The sequence below is a fragment of the Chinchilla lanigera genome, unplaced genomic scaffold, assembly GCF_000276665.1.
Source record: "Chinchilla lanigera isolate Chin_1 unplaced genomic scaffold, ChiLan1.0 scaffold00002, whole genome shotgun sequence".
Classification (NCBI taxonomy): domain Eukaryota; kingdom Metazoa; phylum Chordata; class Mammalia; order Rodentia; family Chinchillidae; genus Chinchilla; species Chinchilla lanigera.
In genome coordinates, this window is record NW_004955403.1 from 50,407,609 (window position 1) to 50,427,489 (window position 19,881).

The following is a 19,881-nucleotide window of genomic DNA, read 5'->3' on the forward strand; positions in this document are numbered from 1 at the left end:
TTGTGAGTATCTTTATAAGGTGTGATCAAAAATAGGGAGAATGCTGCTACCAAGCACCATCCAAAGGAAAGGCAGAGTGGTAAAAATACCACGCTATGTCCTAGTCTACCTATTTACTGGCTCTGACACCCTAACTCCTGGCTCTTCCCCACAATCAAAATGACCACGAAAGGTAACCATTCTGAATAAATTCAGGATATGAGGCAGCCACGGCAGCACAACTAGACACTCACAAAAGAGGACTTGCAGAACTGCTTCAGAGAGTGTGGCAAGGACGATGGGATATGTGTGTTCAAACTGAGGTAGGGTATTTCAGCAGGATTAATGGCAATTGTTTGTCTTTTAGTGCAATAAAAAATTTTTAAATTTATACCTTCAACATATTTTTCAATCATATCTCATATACTTTTGTATTTTCATCTGCTACCCAATTGCTCGAGACTGTAAGAATGAAGAAACGCATAAACTGAGCAAATGCACCCAGGAGTGAACGCTGCCTGATGCATCCAGGTGCCTTGGCATCCAAGGGTTCGGCCCATACACACCCAGGATGTGCGTAAAGGGCGCACAGGCTGGAAAGGCTTCGCTGTCGGGTGCACAGCCATGCTGAGAGACCTACTAGGGCCCAGCTCAGATCCGCAGGAGCAGAGGAGGGCAGCCAAGGCCAGCAAAGAGCAGCAAAGTCTGACACAGAGAAGAATACCTTAAAAGCAGTGGAGAACTGCTAAGAAATTGTCACCATCATTCTAAACTCTTGGGATAGATGAAGCAGCCTGTGAAGACTCCAGCCAAACAAAAGATAACCAGGGATGGTGGCAGAGGGATGGATAGTGTAGAGTCCAGGCCACACAGATCTGATTCATCCCAGTTCTGTCTCTTATGATCGCTGGTGACCACTGGCAGGCTCCTTGTCCTCTCTACCCCGGCCTCCTCATCTCCCTACCAGGAATGTGACCGTGTAACAGACAAGCTCCTGGCAGCTAAGGGACACGGCGTGCGCAGGGGCAGTGGTTCTCACCATTCCAGGCACATGAGGAAGTTAGTAGTACAGGATTATGGGAACAGTTAACTTCTTAGAAGTGTGATTCACCGCTAGATCACCTCATTGCTGGGGTGTTCAAGTTTTATGAGAAAGTAAGGCTGCACACATGGTTAAATAAAGAAATACTACTTGTACATAAAAGGTGCAAGGGCCCTGTATTTTCAGGCCTGAAATAAGGCTCATTTTTGGTGTGACATTATTTTAAACAAATTCCCCATGGTAAGGATGGGAGGAAGAGAATCTGCAGACTCCAAGAATTCTCAGAGCCTCCTTCGTTCTAGAACAGAGATCTCCATAGCTCTGGGGAAAACCCTCTAGAGCTCCTCCCTTGATTATTATTTTAAACTTATGCTATATGCCGGGGTGCCCACCAGGATCCTACCCCTAAACGTTCCCAAATACACACAAAGTACTAAACATTTTTCAAGTTTCTGAGCTTTCACCCCATATCATCTGAATATGTTTTTCCATGTGAAACCAAATTGAGACTCATTTTTTAAACAATCTGAATGTATAATCTGCTTTAAATGCATGTCATGGGATTTAAACAAAACTGAATCCTTTACCTACCCTCTCACTGCAAGATACTATTTATTTTTCCTGCAAATGGACCATATATCAGGGTAAAATAAATGTCCTTCCCTCTTGAGATGTGTATATGGAACTTTTTTTCTCCTGGCCAAACTTCCAAAAGCCAAACATCTAATCAAATGATTGATATTGCGTTGGCCTGAGGGGAGAGGGTTTTACTTCTCACCAAGCAAACATCAAGGATCTGGAATCTAGACCCTCTTTGTCCATGATCTACGTGGGGGTGACCTTGGTGACCTCTACCTCTCTGTTCTTGGTCTTTGCTCCATGAGCTGGTGGGGTGGGGTGGGGTTGAGAAAGGGAGAGGAATTGATCTGAAACCCATCCAAACCCCAAAAGCCTATGACTCCAGATCAAAACACGGGTAAACAATGGCAAGATTTTTAGTCTGAAAAATACTTCAATACTGACTCAAAACACAGGTCCCGAGAGGATTTCTCTGCTATGTCCTCCTCAAAGGAAAACCTCCTGACCTCCTCCCATGTGAGGGGTGGCTTTCTTGCTTTTGTCACCAACATCTTTAATGCAATAACAGGCCCACCTGCTGGAACTTTTTGGTTTTGGGCTACAGGTAGGCACTGGAGGTGTTGAGCCAAAGCTGGTGACCACAGCAGACCCCAGTCAGTGGCCTCTCCTGCACAGAACCAGCTTTTGGAGGAGGGCAGCTCCCTGGTGCTGAGAACTTTTTCTTTCCACACTAAGGATCCCATGGTGGGGCTGCCCAGGCCCGAGGGATGACTAAGAAAGCCTCAGAAGTGGGCACTGTGTTCGTCAGCATTTCCATACTTCTCTGAAAGATGAGCTCTGGGCCTCTCCTCCGAGCTTGGGTCTCAGGGATATAGTTAACACCTCTGGGACAGGACAGCCTTGGGAACTCAGTGGGAATCTGAACACAGCTGAGCTTGGCGTGGTCTAAGTGGGCTGGGGAGTGGCAGCCATGGGAAGGAACTTGACATGGGGCAGACCCAGACGTTAGCCCTGAACCGTGGTGGCCGTGGATCCCCCAGGGCTTCCATCTGTATCCAGAGCTGGCAATCAGGCAAGAAGCCACAGGTTTTAAGGACCTTAGCCCAGTTCCATTTTTCAAGGCTCCATGGCCCAACATCCGGGGGATGAATCAGGCAATCAGAGCCCTAACCGGAGCCTCTGCCCCACATAGTGGCACAGAGAAGACTGTCCTCCCTCCAAGCCTAGATGGTGGAGAAGACAAGGATGGCCTCCAGGTTCACTGATTCATGATTCCAGGGGGACCCCCAGGTTCCTGTCACACAGAACAGCTTCCACTCAGTGAGCTATCGTGGCTGAGCCCCTCACCTTCCAGCTCCATCGCCCGGGGGGCCACTTTTAAGCTCCTGGAAGGCAAAGCTTAGAGCTTTGTGTAGCGCTGGGCTGGAGGTTTTCATCTGAGCACCAGGCTCCGGGCAGGGAATAGTCCCTTCGAGCCTCAGTCCCTGGAGAGGGGCGTCCTCTGGCAGAGCAACCAGCAGGCCCGAGAGCCAAGTAACAGGGTGCCCTTGTCCAGGTCTCCCACCTGTTCCGGGAGAGCTGCACACCACTGGGCTCTGGCTCCCGCCTCCCCACGGTATGCTCCCCCCTCAGAGCCCAATCAGCTCTGCCCACAGAAGCCAGATAAGTCCTGACCAGAGCATCCCTCCTGGCCATGATCCCCGGGCTGGCTCAACTTCCTGTCCCTGCTCGCAGGTCAGTTTAAAGAAGCAATGCCAGGGAGTTCCTGACAAGATCCCTCTGGTATGTGGGCAGCATCTCTGATCTCCCTCTAAAGGTCATTTCTCTACACAGTCCCGCCCTTCCTGCCCAGCCCATCCAGAGTTGTTTATTTCTCAGGGCTAAATGCCACAGTCCTTCTCAGCTACCTTGGCAGCGGCCTATCAGGAATAGCCAACCTACCCAAAGACATGTTCAGCACCCCACCCTTCAGGGAGGACTCGCTGGGGTCCAGCTTGTGACTCTGCACTAGTCCCAGAGGATCAGGCCCAGAACTCTGAGAGCCAAGGCTGGAACACAGACCCTGAGGAGGCAAAAATCTGCTCAGGCCCTCGTGTATTCCAAGCCAACAGCGAGATGTGCTGGGTGTTCCGCTTGAGGCTCAAACTTGGGTCCAAGACACTATTCACTCTTCTCTGGCAGCTTCTCCAAGATGCCACACATAGCCGTCTGGGGAAAACATGCCCTGAGGAAGCCGCCACCACTAGACAAGCCAGTATCTCTTGTACCCCTTTCAGCACAGACCTTGGCAGAGGGGTGCGAAGGCCACCCTGGGTGGTCTGCCAGGTACCCAGTGCTTCATCCTGGCAGCTTAGAGGAAACGGAAGAGATTCCACTTAACCTCATGCTCATCTTTCAGGGGAAGACAGGCATTTTAACAAAGTGAGTAACAGAATTTTAGCCGCCATCTCTGGTGACTTCAGGAAGTATGTCTGATCAGTGTATTACCTGGAATAATAATGCTTGTTGAGTCCCAAGCCCATGTGCAGATACTGTATTAAGTACTTTATATAATTTAATTCTCACTAGGACCCTAGGGGATAAGGACTCTCCTTAGCCCCATTTTACAGATGAAAATGGAGGCATGGAGATTACACACTGGCAGCCAGTGAGGCAGTCAGGAGGCCTCCAGATCCAGCCACACACCGCAGGCTGATGCCACACAGAGCCCCCTGTGTCCCTGGGCTCTGTCCATATTTCCTGCTGGACCAGCAGAACCATAAGAAAGGAAAGATAGCTCTTTGACACTGGAGCCCAGCGCACGGTTCTGGCCCCTGGGCCCCCCACCTCAGGCTGCAGGAGTGATTGGCCCACCCTTGCCCACACAGCGCCCAGGGACCCCACAGAACTTCCTTACTGGCATCCCCTGCTCTGTCTCCTCGCTCTCCCTTCTCTCCTTTCGGGCCGCGGTCACCTAAAACACAGGAGGAACAGTGGCATTAGAGGTAGAAACAAATGCCAATTGTTAATTAAGCCATCTGTGCAGACTTATTAACCCCAGGCCGGAAAACCCCTCAGGCAGGAACCAGCAGCAGCCAGAGGGCACAGCAGGCAGAAGAAGAGCTGGGACAATTATGCTCCCTGTTCTGGTCACCTCAGGAAAGAGGAGGGGCCCAGCTGAGAAAGTCTCATCTCCTAAAGCACAGAAGAGCATCATCTGCCACATAACCTCAAAGAGCACACGGTATTCAGCAGGAAGATGAGAAAGCAAAGACATTGCTATTAAAATGTCAAAGTTTTAGAAGTCTACATCCAAGTTTGCTCCAAGGAGCGCAGCGGAAGAAATGGGGTGGGCTTCAGTCACATAAGAAGAGACACAGGTTATATGCCAGGCAGATTTTCCGGTGGGGCAAACAATAAAACATGAGTGAGAGTTTCCAGGGAATTATGGGATTTCCTTCCCAGGATATGGTTAGAAGACCAGAGCTTGTTTCCCAGCTGGCATCTCACTCTACAGAGAAGTAGAAAATCCTGCCACCACTTGGGAATTCTATTCCAAGGATCTCCAGAAAAAAGGCTGCAAAGCAAAAGCCTACAGCATACTATGGGTGAAAAATGCAAGTCAGAAATTTCTAGAAGAGAATACCTAGCATGATCTAAGCTTTGAAAAAAAAAAATCCTCGTATATGCATATGAGTGTGTTCAGAGAAAGGTCTGGCAGGATGTGCTCCAAAGAGCTTACAGTGGTTATTCTAAAGAGTAAGAGGTGAAGGGAACAAGGGGGAAGGGACTTCCTCGTTATTCTTTGTACAAAGACACAAGGTAAGAATGATTAGCAATAGTGTTTTCTGAGTTGTCACTGTAACAAGAGAAGAGTAGGAAGCCTGCGGAAAGAGCACTGGATGGCCTTGTCTTGTGCAGTAATGATAGAAAATTTTCTTGAAAGAAAATGGAAAATCAGGGACTGACTACCCAAGGTAAGTTCCCCTAAAAATGAACAAGACCCTATCCATAGCGAGAAAAAAATAATCAGAAGAAACTGTTGGTAACATAAGTGCAAGAAGTGAATTAAAGTTGTCAATACTGGGGGACATGGAGTATTGCAAAAAGGGGAGGAATCTGGCAGTAAATGCCAAGGAGTAGCCTCTGTGTTTGTCCTGGGGGCCCCTCTGCCGCCTTCCTGTGGTTACATCTCCGGATGGAAGCCCATAGTAACACCCATAGAGACTTTAAAGACATTTCGCACATGCACACTCACTCCTCACGACAGCTCCACCGGGCATGGCGCATGAGGACGGTTAGTTTTAGATGGAAAACTGAGGCTTAGTGGGATAAAGACACCGGCCCCAGGCCGCTCTGCTGGGTGGTGGAGACATGATGCTACCCCCGGTGTGCCCACCCAGCTCCCATGTGCTGCCCACAGGTGCAGTGAGCTTTGTTATTACCTTTGAACCCACGCAAGCCCATCGGGCCAGTGGCCCCCAGCTTGCCGTCATCGCCCTTGGGGCCAGGCAGTCCTGGGGTACCCCGCTCGCCTGGTAGACCTGGGGAGAGAAGAGGTAATCGTAGAGCTTCAGACTCAGAACTTGAAGGTCCCTGAGAGGTCACTGTCTGGTTCAGTGATCGACCACAAGCACACATCCTCCGGCACCACTGCTTCCTGAGTCTTCCTGGTTAACTGAGACCTTCTCTCTGGCATTGCTTAGGCTCAGATCTTTCCCCTTGAAAGGCCCAGTTCTATTGTGAGCAATGGTGGTGATACCAACCCCATTCCGTACTTCTGGAGGTTTAGATTTGGCAAAAACTTTTGGAGCTCTTTCTGTGTGTGAGGCTTAAAGATTCTCGTTGATTCATTGCACCAAACTGGGAGGTATTGTTTTACTTGCACTATCAGTGAGGCAATCAAGGCACAGAGAAGTTAAGTAACCTGCCCAAGGGCACACAGCAAAGAGTGCTGTCGGGGGGTGGTAGGATCTGAGCTTCTTGAGCAGAGAGCTCTTGGTTGGTCTGCCTCACCTCCTGCTGGGTCAGAGGGGCCTACTGGCCCTTAGGGAGGTGCGTGGGGATGACCATTAGTGAGCAGGAGGAAAATGAAATAGTGCTCCATTCTATGTAAAGAAAGAATAAAATGACCACTTCCTTCCCGTTAATGCAGGAGGTGTTCAAGGGGACTGGAGGCTCAGAAGGATGGGAAAGCCACAAGGTCAGTAAGTGGACACGTGGCCTGCTGCCTGATCAGGCCCCAGGCTCCTGGCCATTAGGCCGATGGCCACAGCCAGTGCTGATTGCACCCGGAGAGCCAGGACCAACAAACACTTTCCCCAAGCAAGAGCCCAGGGCTCCCGGGGGACCTGGCCTCAGCCCACACTTATCTCTGCGACGCACCCCGCCCTTTATTGACTGACTAATTTTCTTCCCCACTTGGAAATCTAGTTGGCTTTCTTTGGGCTTCTTTTCAGGGGGCCTGAGAAACTCTCCTGGTCATGATTATTCCCCCAGTGCTCAGTCCAGAGGCCAGAAAGAGGAGCACGGCCTGGGGATGGAAGGACCTCAGAAATGCCCACGAATTTTCCTCCTTTGCCTTCCTAATGGGAGGTACGTGTTCCCAGAATCCAGTCGTCCTGTGGCCACAGAAGTTTGGTTCTGACACAGGATGTGCCCAAAGCTCCCCCACCCCACGATTTCGTTAGGCAGAAAAAGTAGGTACAGAGCACCTTAACGGAGTTTTCAGAGCTCCTCTGAGACGGGGGCTGGAGTAAAGGCCGGGCTGGGGCTCTCCGTTCTTCGGATCTGCCTCCTCTCTTCCTTGGATATTTAGAGGGTGTGCTTCCTAAAATACGCTCCCAGACACTTCTCCCTATATTTCCCCTGTGCCCCCCATTCTGAAGTCTCTGAGGGATGCGGCAGGCAGCGCAGGCCCGGGAAGGGGCAGACTCAGCTGTGACGTTCGCGCAGTAACCTAGCAGGAGCTTTTGGGATAACCGAGTCCAAGAACAGCACAATCTAGAAGGTCCCAAAGTGCCCTCCCCGCCAGCCACTCGGTCTGCAGGGCTGCCATGTGCACAGCAGGACGGACAGGGCGGGTGTCTGCGACTCGTTTGTGCGTTACCTCGGAGTCCAGGTAGGCCAGGGACGCCAGTCTTGCCTTCCTTGCCTTCCTCCCCCTGATCGCCTTTGGGTCCTGGTGGCCCTGGAAGGTGAAAGCAGCACCAAGGTTAGAGAGCTGCTTTCTGGAACAGGCCCCGGATGGCTGCCGAGGAAGCAGAAACTCCTTTTCCGACGAGAGGAAGAGTCCGGGTGGTGATGCTTCGGAAGCCCATAAGATGTCAGTGCCGCCTAGCTCCGTCTTGGGAACGTCAGGGAGGGCTCCCTGGAGGAGATAACTTGCAAGGGAAATCACAAGGAGAAACCAGAGCTGGTCACAAGCGGTTGGGTGGGTTATAAGCGGTGCACCTGTGTCCCCCCAAATCCGTGTGCTGAAGCCCCCCCAGTGGGACTGGTTAGGGGGAGGGAGCCTTTCCTGAAACCAAACCAGGAACAAACGCCTGTGGTTCGTGCCCCGGTATGTGGCGCTTTGTTACGGTAGCGGTGCTCACTAAGCCAGGGTGAAAGCGATAGTCCAGGCAGGGGGAGAAATCCCCCAAGACCGAGCTATGGAAGCCGCCACGGGACAAGCAGCTGGTGGTGGAAGAGAGCACTGGGGAGTGGGAAAGGGTGGGTCTTGGACTCCCAGCCTAAGTGCCCCACAGGAGGGGCCCAGGGAAGAGCCCCGCCTGCGTGCGAGGCTGCACTGTGGGAAGTGGATCAGGGCGGGAGGGAGCAGGGCTGCCGTCTGTCCAGGCGGGAGGTGGTGGAGCCCTGGGTCGAAGAAATGGCTGTCGGGGGACACCAGGGACAGGAGAGCCCTTGGTTCCTGTTGGGGAAGGCCAGGAGGGAGCAGTGGGCACACAGACCTCTGCCGGGCACAGGAGGAGCGCAGTTTCTACCTGCTCCTGAGTGGGGCTGCCTTTCAGGGTGGGGTGTGGAACTGGGTTTGATCCCCACAACTGCGCTGCATGTGGAATTTATTTGCTTTGGGCCACACTGCCAGCTAGCGAGTGAAGGAGCTGTGGTTTCAGCCCAGGTCTACCTGGCATGCTCTTCTCGAACCTTTTGCCACTTGCTGTTCCAGGGCTGTCAAGCCCAGGAGCCCCTCTGTCAATCTCCTAACACTGCCAACCCTCAAACCTGCTCATCCTGGCAACAGCTGCTCGGACCCATCATTTCTGCTAAAGTGAACATGATCCGTTATGTAGACTAGGGAACCTGGTGCCATGTGACACGCTCCATCCTGCAGATGTGTTCTCTTTGCCCTGACAAAGACTGGCTCCCTGAGGCAGGACTGTATTCTTTAGACCCCCAGCTCAGGAGCCTCTCTCCTGCTGCTCTGTGAGAGATACTGTACTAGGCTGAACAACTCCCACCCCATTCACATCTACTGGAAATCACCTCACTCTTGTCAGGAAATGGGGTCTTTGCGATATAATTCGCCAGGCTGAGGTCATGCTAGTGTGGAGTGGGCCCTAATCCACTGACTGGTGTCTTCATAGCAAAAGAAAACAGAGATGTGAAAACCCCATGTGACCACAGAGGCAGAGATTGGAGGGATGCGACGTAAGCCAATCAAACACTGCCAGCATCCCCCAGAGGCCAAGAGGAAGGCAGGTTTCACAGAGTTTTCTCGGAGGTGATGACCCACGGACACCTTGATTTCAGGCTTGCAGCTTCCAGAACTGGAAGAGAATAAGCTTCTATTATTGTATGCAATCCAGTTCGTCATGCTTTGCTAGAGCATCGCTAGGAAACCAAACATGTATACTCACAGTGTCGTGGTAAGGTCTTGCACAATAAATAGTTGATGAATGAATGAGTATATGAGATCAGAGGATGTTAATACATACAAAACAAATGGGCCGCCAAGACCGAGATGTACTGATACATTCCAAAAGTTGGCACCATGCTCAGACCCTAACCGAAGTTGACAGATGTTTAATAACTTGATGGCACATCAACAGGGGAAAAGTAATCATGTTTTCTTAACAAAAAAAATTCATGAGTTACATAAAATATTTAAGGAAGGCTGGGTTTATGGCCATTATCCACTTTTCTGTGAAGAAAAGCAAAGTAAGGCTGCCATACTGATCCCAGTTTTTAGAACACAGGATTAAGAAGCAGACCCTATTTGGAACAGGCTGAAGATGAAACAGCCAACGAAAGGCAGACTTAAGATGCAAACAAACTCCACATTCCCTGGAGTGAATCTCCAGGGTGATCTCCCCTCTGGGTCAGGCAGCAGCAAAGGGAACCCAGAGAGGATGCCTGGATCTCTATTGCTGGACCCTGACCCCATAGATCCCAGCCCCTGTCAATCTGCTCTGCCCTCCACCCTTCCCACAGAGAACCCTGGGCTCCAGGAATTGAGCTGATTATGGATTCAGTGGATCACACACTTCACACTGATGCAGGTGCGACTCTGTTATAGTCTGCATCTGAAGTGTCCCCAAAGCTTTCATCCCCAGTCTATGACATTACTCTGAGGTGGTGAGCCATGCTGGAGGAAGTTAGGTCACTGGGGGTGTGCCCCTGAAGGAGGTATTGGGACTGGTCTCTTCCTCTGTCTCCCGATTGCCATGAAGTGAATGGCTTCTGTCTTGGTTACTTTTTTCTCATTGCTGGGACAAAATACCTGATGCCCAAAATTAAGGAAGGAAAGGTTTATTTTGCTTACAGTTTGTGGAGGTTTCAGTCCGTACTTGGCAAATTACAAGGCAGACTGGCACATAGCAGAGAGCTACAGCTCATGGCGGCAGAACACAGCAAAGCAACAAGCACACACCAGGGCGGAATGGCCTCAAGCACCCTCTTCCTCTCCCTTACATATGCAAACTATCCACCCCAGGGCGGGTGTAACTCTCACACCCATAATCAAACTCTAAAAGCCTGCCCCATGGCCGCATGAGGCTTTCAGGGGACACCCAGACACAAACCATAACAGCTTCCTTTTGCCTTGATGTTCTGTTCAGCATAGACCTACAGCAAGCAGGCCAACTAACCATACACTGAACCCTTCAAAACCATAAGCCAAAATAAACCCCTCCTCAGTTATCTGGGATATTTTGTCATGGCGCTGGAAAACTGACTAACACAGACCCCAGAGCAGGGATCTTCCTGAGACTGATCCTGGTAAGAGGAAGGTGCTGCCCAGTGCAACCTCCCTGATGTGGCTAACAGGATGGAGAGAATTTGGACGGTGAGAGCTGAATGTGGACACACAGCATCTGGACTCAGGCCCTCTGGTCCTATTGAAGGTGGGAAGAACCCTTTTTGTGTAATTGTAGCAGGAAGTGAAAAGATTCAATTCAATGACTTGATGGCTATGGAAGGGCTTCCTGACCTCGGGAGTGAGGGCATCTCTGACCACCTGCACTATACTTTTCATATGCTTCATCAAAACTATGATCAGATTACTGTTGGGGTTGTTCTAAGGTGCACCCCAAATCACCCTGCTGACTTTGAATGGCTCATCCTGGGACCAGCAGGTCTAACAGCATCCTCCACATGTGTGCATTTTTAAACACAAGTAAGTGGCTAGTGCTGGAGGATCCTTAGTGGACAGCAATAGGCAGGCACTGGAATTAACAGTGATGGTGAGTGATCACTTCAAGCTCAGGCCAGACTAGCCTGACTGACTCACAAGAGCCTGTAGGGTGGCCAGAGCTTCATGGGGCCAGGCCACCTGGCGCCCCGAGGACAGGTGCCTCTTCAGATCACGGTTGCTGCCCTTTGCCACGCATTCTCAGTCTTACCATGCCTTGGGGGCTGTGGTGTTCTCAGGAATCCAGTCCAGCAATCTGTGGTCTGCTTTGATTCCTCTCTCCTTCATTCCCCTCAACTGCCTCTCCCACCACACACACCCTGGCACGCAGGCTTGTCCTAGAGGAGGGTCTGTCTCCTGTCTGCCATGTTTCTGACTGGCACTACCCTTGTGGGGTCCTTGTGGTCCCACTTCTTTCTCCCTTGTCTCTGGTCTTTCTCTCCAACCCACTGTGCACACTGCTGTTAGATTAATCTCTCCAAAATGTGGAAACAACCAAGCAAATGCAGAGTCCTCAGAGGACCCCCAGCATGGAACAGGCCCCCCGGAAGAGTGGTCTTGGTCCCCACGGGAGATGCCACAGTCTGAGCTTCTGCTGCACTTGCAATGTGTTCCTCCCTCTCAGCAAAATCTTTCTCCTGGGTCCCCAAACACTGGCCAATCCCTTTCCTTTCTAAGGGTCCAATCCCTCTAAGCCCATAAGTTGCTTTCATGCTCTGCTCTTCGATCCCTTTGGGCATCATGATCAGAGTCCCCTGCTCTTGGACACAGTTGTGCAACACTGTGGCTGGAGCACTTTGAGTCTGATCAGGCAGTCCCTGTTCCACTCACTGGATGCCATCACCCACCTCAGACTGCAGTCCCCAAGGAGGACTGGCCTATCTGCAGGATAAGTCCCCTCTCTGTGACCCCATGGCTCACACAGGCCTGGCCCACTGTGGGGATTAGCAGGGTGACTTCTGGGCAGTTATGTGATGAGTTGCCCCTGGTGACGCCTGCGTGAGCTTTTACACTTCTGCCCTTTCTACACTGTCACATGTCTCATCTTTGCCATCAGCCGGGAAGGACAGGGTGAGGAGGTGGCTGGACGAGAAGCAAGGTGCAGGCTGCCTGCATAGGCCACACTGTCTCCCGTGCAGTCCTGTCTGTGACACGCCACGTGGATGCATGTTCTGCCCAGAGGAGGACCAGCAACTGAACATCTGGGAGAAGCACCAGGGTTGTCATGGTGACCAACCAACATGGAGAGATGCAACTCCTTTTTCCTTGCCAAGTCCTAGGACAAGGAGTGGGGTGGGGGGGAGCTGTATGTGCTGGAATCAGGGGAGTGATCTGCTCAGAACAAGTGATCGGGACATCTGATGATTTGGGTCCAAGACCAGCAGTTCACTGACCCACATCATACAATAAACACTACCCCAGCTACGCTAACCCCATCTCCCCGAGGGTGGAGTCCTTCCACTGGCTGCTCTACCCCCAGTTCCCTGAAGTCACGGAGCCCTCAACCTTGGCACCTCCCCGATACAGTCTGAGAACTTGCTCACGCCATCCCTTGGGGCCTCTCCCCACACCCCTGGAAAGTGGGCACTGTCAGCCCCACTTCACAGCCTGGAAGACCCAGCCCTAGAAAATGAGGGGCAGCCCTGGCCTCTGTCCTCTGGGCCTCAAAGGCAAAGTAGGTGGGGGCAGGCTGGGTGTGGCTGCTCATTTCTCCAGCGCACACTCTGCTTTGCAGCGAGGTCAGATGTGGAAAATGAGACAGAGGGCACACAACCCACCCTGGGAGCTCACCTAGGCCACACGCCCAATCCTTTGCAGAGGAGAAGCACTGTTGTACATGTCATTCCCTTCACAGAGATGCTCAATGCCTTCCACACAAGGGTTGCCTGTTAACTAGAGCCTCAGCATTTGGGATCAGAAACACCACTCGAACTAGATTCCCCGTTCCACTAACTTCCCATTCTACTACCACAGATGCAGCCCACAGTCACAGCTTGGTGCATGAAATTTGCTAGGTCCCATCTTGGGGCTGGTTCATCAGCCCAGCCCACACAGTGCCCAGTGTGGTCCTGCCCTGTGGATGCGTCTGTCTCCTGGACACACGAGGACAAATGTTGAGTGTTGTCCTCAACTGCAAAACAAGAGGATCAGACAAGATGCTGTCGAGAGATCTGCTCCTACTCTACAGTTCTGTTATTTTAGGGACTCACACTTAGCAAAGGCCGTCTGGGTATGCCTGGAAGTGCCTCCTGCCCCTCCTCCCCCAGGCCTCCCTTCTCTCTCTGGCTATCTCTCTCCTTCCAGCGGTGCCTCCCTTCTCTGATAATCTAAATTCTTGGCTTCTTTGAAATCCACACACATTTCAGCAGATGTGACTGATGCTGAAAACCCAAAGCAGAAAACAGAAAGCTCCACTGTGAATGTCCACAAAGGGCAAACTGGAGACGAAATTCATAGAAAACGGCATAACAAAGCAGGAGAATGAAAAACATTTGGGCTAAGCTCAAGAATAATGTAAATATACTCTTATTTGAAAAATACACGTAGTTGAGTATTTGTAGATTCTGAGCCAGGAAAGGGTCAAAGATAAGAGAATGGGGTGTATATGTAAATTTATGCGTTTATGTGAATGTGTATGCACATAGGTGTGCATGCATGCATGTGTGTGTGTGTGTGTGTGTGCATGCATGTGTGTGTATATTTGAAGATTTTAAGAAAGGAACTGGGCAAAGGGAGGGAGCAAGGCCTCTCCAGACAGGGTATGGGCAAGCAGAGACGCTTTCAGGTAGAGCACCCCTGTCCAAAAGCCAGGGCAGAGTTCTGTGATCTCCGAATGGGGACTACCTGCAACCCCGAAAGGGAAGTGGGAAAGGGAAAAGACACCCAACAAAGGGCAACACCGAGAGCTGGAGGGCTGAGGGGTGTTCAGCTGCAGGAGCCAGGAGCCCCTGAGCTATGGTCGGAATGTGGTGCCCCCACCCCAAATTCATGTGCCACCACCCAATCACAGGGCCGTGGCATTATGAGGTGGGTCCTGCAGGGGGCAATTGGGTCAGGAGGGAGGAGCCCTCTGGAACGGGATTAGCGCCCTTGCAGAAGTGGCCCCAGAGAGTCTGTGTCCCTTCTACCACATGGGGACACAGCAAGAAGGTGCCACCACTGCTCACAGTGGGAAGCAAGGCGTCAGTGACAACAACCTGGGCTCCCAAGTTTAGCCCTTGGCTTTACCTCTTGCCAACCTCATAAGAAGCCATGGGAACATTATTCGGGTTCCTCATCTATAGGGTGGGGGCAATAATACTATTTGCGGGATGTTAGGGTTAGCAGTCTTGCACGTCTGCTTGGAGAATGAAGGTCTGTGAAATGCCCAGCTCAGTGTAGCTTATAAATCAGAGTGGCTTTCTCATTAATAAGGGCGGACTAAACATCTTCAGGCAGGGGAAGTTGAGGGAAAAAGACAGGAAAAGCCAAGATTCAGGGCATAGAGTTGAAAGAAGTTCTACCCTGTCTTCCTTTGACTTCTGAGACATGAAAGCCCAAAGTGACGAGGCCCCATCAACAGGCGCCAGGGGAAGCCTCTGCTTGTCCAGCGTCTATGTTTCATGGTTGTGCCAGTGTCCTGAGTCCCAGCTGTGTCTGCACTTTAGCACTAAGGATGCAGCAATGGCCCCAGGTCCTGCAGGGCAGCAGGATGAGTACAGCGTGTTGGGATTGAAAGTCCTGGTCTGTTCATTGAATTCAGCACTTACAAGGGCTAAATTTTATTGCATGGAAATTAGATCTTATTAAATCTTTTTGTTGAAAACAAAAAGTCCTGGGTTGCATCATCACCAGTCACGTGGCCTTGGTAGTCCTCCCTGAGTCTCAGATGTTTTTTGCTGAAATCCTACCACTCTCTCAGTAGTGAGACCTCCCTTAGGCTAAACTCACATGAGGACCCACTTTCAAACAAAACCATGCACAGGACAGCACGCTGGAAAGCGAGAAGGACGATGTTAATGGAAGGTACCAGGATGAATATTTTTTGCAATGGTCAACGCAGAAGCCCAGGGGAGGGGGCTGCATGGCGCAGAGATGAGGCAGCTGTTGGAGGAGATGGGTTTGGAGGAGATGTGTGGGTTCTGAGGAGATGTGCCCAGGCCTGCAGACAGCTCAGTCCATGCTCCCCAATGGAATCAAAGAGAAGGCGGACAGGACAGAGGGGAATGTGACAGACAGCACAGTAGGGCCAGGATCAGAAAGGCTGGGGCCAAATCCCTCCCTCCCTGTGACCTGGGCAAGCTGTTTAAGCTTCTTGGACCTCATGCCCTGGGCAGTACAAGGGGGACAGGGGCACTTCCTGAGGAAGATGCCCTATGAGACACGCTTGGTGCAGTACCTGCCATACGCAGGGTTCACGTGGTATTGTTGGTGTCAGGCTGAGGAGGCTTTAATGAATGCAGAGCCCTCCGGGAGCAGTGCTGGGGTCTGACAGGACGTGATGCGGGGACAGCGCTCTGTGTGAAAGGAGCCCCTGACAGCACAGCACATGCAGTGGGAAGGACTGGGAGAGGGAGGGGCAGGGAGGGGTCACGTGACCGGAAGTGAAACTGGGAGTCCACACACTACCATTTCTGGCCCCAAAGCAGGAGCACGCCGGAGGCCTGCGGTTTTCTCATTATACTTAAGAGTTACAAATAAAATGAACACACTGTCGGATGAAATATATCCTTCAACCTAGGATGAATACATCTTCCTAACAGCCCAGAAGGCCAGATTCAAATGTGAGATTCTCCACTCGCTGGGGCTCCACCGTCAGAGCGCGGGAAACCTAAGAAGCCGCTTTCTCCTCCCTCCGCAGCTTCATCCCCACGCCGCCTCTCTACCCCTGCCTCAAGCTCTTGGTGGCCCCAGCCCAACATCCAAGCTCTGACTCCCACCCTCTTAGCCAAACCCCCATAGGATTTTTATGTAGCCCAGGCTGGCCTCCAGATTGTGGCAATCCTCCTGCCTCAGCCTCCCGGGTGCTGGGATTATAGACATGTACCACCACGCCCTGATTACCACTCTCATGACTCCACTGTCTGCCTTGGGAGGTTTGTCCACAAGAGAGATCTGGGCAGGCCCTGGAAGTGATGATAGGTCACACAGACAGAAAATCTCAGAGTCCTGTGAGGCAAGACTTAAACGATGAGGTGTGGGCTCAGACAGACAGGCATACTTGGAAACGCCAAGGGGACGTCTAGGCTCTGGGGGAGGGCGGTGCAGGAGGAAGGCCGGTGCAGAGAGCTCCAGGGGGTGGGGGCAGCATTACCTTTGGCAAGGGAGATGTTCCGCAGCGCGATGGAGTGCTCCCAGTCTTTAAGGCGCAGGTCCTCGGTGACCGCGTTGAGCGTGGCCAGCTCCTGCTTCAGCTGCAGCTCCATGCCCAGGTGCACCAGCCGCAGGCGGCGCGTGTCCTCGCTGGCGTTGCTCACCAGCACCTGCAGATCCTGCAGCCGCGTGCGGTGCAGCGCCACGTCGTAGGACAGGCTGTAGTTGAGGCCGCGCAGGGAGCCGCGTACGTCGGCCAGCTCCTCGCCCAGAACGCCTACCTTGCGCGCGAGCCCGTCCAGCAGGCCGGCGTGGCGCCCCAGCAGCAGCTGGCTGCGGTTGCTCTCTACCTGCAGCTGGTAGAGCTCCAGCTGCGCCGCATCGCTCTGCTGGCCCGTTCGGTCACGCAGCAGGGCCACCGCCTGCTCGGTCTGCGCCGCCTGCTCCTGCAGCCCCCACAGCGCGCCCTCCAGCCGCTGCACTGCGCTCGCCAGCGCCAGCAGCGAGTCCGACTGGTTCTGCAGCGCGTCCTGCACTTTCCACACCTGCTCGGTCAGGTCGGCCTGCAGCGGGGCCTGCAGCAGCCGCAGTTGCAAGTCCCGGAAGCTCTCGTTCAGCCGGTTCACGTTCCGAGTCAGTGCCTTCAGGTCGTCCGGGGAGCTGCGGGGTCTGGACACTGCGGATGAGCAGAGGAAGGATAGGTATGAGCGCTACTGGGGAGGGAGGTCCAGGTATCCAGAGTGAGCAGCGTTGGGACATGACAGAGAGGGTTTCCATGGACCCAGGCACCCGCTAAGTGTGAGTCCCAAGCCTGTCTGCGTAGCGGCTGCGCGGTAGAGCCCCTGGCCTGCAGAGACTGGTCTGAGACTTTGGCAACCTTTTTTTAGGGTATGTTTGCCATACATAATAATTACGTTCATCTTGCGGGGGTTGGTACATACTTTATATATGGCATCCTGATATCTTTACTCACCCTTCTGTCTCCCCATTCCCACCGTCACACAGTCTGCCTGTCTCCTAGCATCCCTTTTTTATTTTGCTTTGTAAACTGCTTGTATGGGGCTGGGGATTTAGCTCAGCGGCACAGCGCCTGCTTGGCAAGCGCAAGGTTGTGAGTTCGATTCCGGGTACCGGAGAAAAAACAAAAAAACCTAAAACTAAAACAAAAATAAATTGCTTATATGTTGGGTTTCTCACCTAAGAGAAGCTGTGCGATCTTTAACTTCTGTGTCTGATTTATTTCACATAGCATTATGGAGACACTAAAGTCTTTCTTTCTTTCTTTTTTTTTAGACAGGGTCTCACTGTGTAGTACAGGCTGGCCTGGAACTCATGGCGATTCTTCTCCCTCAGCCTCCTGAGTGCCTGGATTACAGGAGTGCACCACCAGGCTGTGCACTAGGGTCCTGATCTAAGCATCTTCCGCTGGGTTGGTCCCTAAGAACTTTTGTATCTTGCATGTTGCAAAGTGGTTGAGTATGAGCAGATTTCTGGGGTTCCACTTAAGATACGCGGTGCTGTGACCCCCTCGATTTTAGGAAGTAATTACCCGCAGTGGTCTGGCTGTCCTCCTCCTCCAAATCCATTAGTGGGAGCTAAGTGCCAAAGTGATAGTTGTGATGAGCCACAGGGGAAGAGCCTCAGGAATGAGGTTGTGCCCTTGTCAGAGGTGCCAGGGAGCCGCTTGCCCTTCCTGCCATGGGTGAGGACACCCAGGAGACATCACCCATGAGAAAGAGACCCACACCAAACCCTGCCTCTCTTGGCACCTTGATCTTGGTCTTCCCACCTCCCAAACTGTGAGATATAAACTGCTGTCCTTTAGAAGCAATCCAGTCTAAGGTATTTCATTACAGCAGCCCAAATGGACTAAGCCAGCAACATTATTATCCCTGTTTACAGTTAGACACGCTAATGTTACCCAAAGCAGCATAGCAAGTAATCAGAACCCAGAGGGTCTGCTCCAGAGCTGGGGTTTTGCTCCAAGTCTGCTCTAGAATGGTTTAAAGGAACAGCATCCAGGCAGCCGGGCCAGCTAGGCTCAAGGCCACACACACAGTTCGTTTTATAGCCTCTTGAGCCCAAGGTCCCGTTCCTCCTGCTGCAGCAAGGGCCCCTCTGGGCAGGTGAAAAATGGCTTTAGATCTCTCCCCTCCCCTCTCTGCATCCTCCTACCCTTCCTCTAGTTCCCTGACTTTAATCTTGAGAAAAGGAGCCATCCCAGAGACTCCCCACCCTTTCCTCTTGGAGAGGGTCCCTTCTCTTGGTTACAAACAGCTGTTTCACAATCCTAAGACGAGGGAACTAAAGGCTAGACTCTAGCATCCCATGTCTGCGGGGGTTTAGGGATAAGATAAATTCTCTTCCAGAACTTCATGTTGGGGTGGGGGAAATAGACTGGAGGTTTGGAGGTCACAGGAAAATGTGTGACCACAATTACCCAGTGATGCTTCTGGGAGGACAGAGCACTGCAGTGGTCACCCTGCGGGAGATAAGCCACTTCGGGGAAGGTTCAGAGGTGTCCAGAGCTGGATGGGGCCCCAGAGCCCCACCCTCCTAGACTTTAATCCAAAAAACTCACACCACTAAGCGATCACCCCTCCTCTGCTTATACTGCTTTCAGTTAGTTCTGACTGCTGGAATATTCTGCACTCTGCTCAGGTCCAAAAATGTGCTTCCTTGCCTTTCTATCCACTGATCTGCCCTTTGGGGAAGTAGAGAGCAAGTGGACACAATTCCCCCCACAAGACACCTTTTAGCATTTCAAAAACATGTTCATGCTGTAGGATACCTTCTCTGGCTTAAACACTGCAGTTCTGGGCTGGGGATGTGGCTCAGCGGTAGAGTGTTTGCCTAGCATGCACAAGGCCCTGAGTTCAATCCCCAGTACCACAGAAAAACATAAATCCCAATGTAGCATTTAAGTGTATTTATTTTGTCTTTTTGAGACAGGGTCTCACTGTGCAGTTCAGGCTGGCCTTGAGCTCACTTTGCAGCCCAGGCTGGTCTCAAACTCACAATAATTCTCCTGCCTCAGCCTCCCGAGTGCCAGGATTACAGGCGTGCGCCAAGATGCCCGGCTCTTAAATTTAAATACTTATATAAACTCTGCAGTTCTTTTTTTTAATTTTCTCAAAATGAGCGCTACCCTCTGTGCATCACAGCTGACCTCTTCTGTACACACTCTAGTTGGCCAACATCCCCTGAAAGGTGGTTTTCCAAGGTATGCAAAGACTAGACAGAGTATGGGAGAAGGATCGGCTCCTTCTTCTGGGCATGAGATGTCCAGTGTGATGACCCAACCCGGCCGTATTCAGCTTCATCAGGGCTCCGCCAGGCCAGCCACTAGGCTGGGTCTACACAGCCTCTGGTGAGC

General features: G+C 52.0%; 1 protein-coding gene across 1 annotated transcript in view; it reads right to left on the reverse strand.

Moving 5' to 3' along the window:
- Scara5 (scavenger receptor class A, member 5) overlaps positions 1 to 19,881 on the reverse strand; it is a 100,124-nt gene that overhangs the window by 21,397 nt on the left and 58,846 nt on the right. Inside the window, exons 4-7 of the mRNA XM_005373759.2 lie at positions 16,507 to 17,181; positions 7,689 to 7,769; positions 6,025 to 6,123; positions 4,497 to 4,553 (exon numbers count right to left, since the gene is read on the reverse strand). Of these exons, the coding sequence (XP_005373816.1) occupies positions 4,497 to 4,553; positions 6,025 to 6,123; positions 7,689 to 7,769; positions 16,507 to 17,181 (912 nt within the window). The remainder of the gene's footprint in view (positions 1 to 4,496; positions 4,554 to 6,024; positions 6,124 to 7,688; positions 7,770 to 16,506; positions 17,182 to 19,881) is intronic.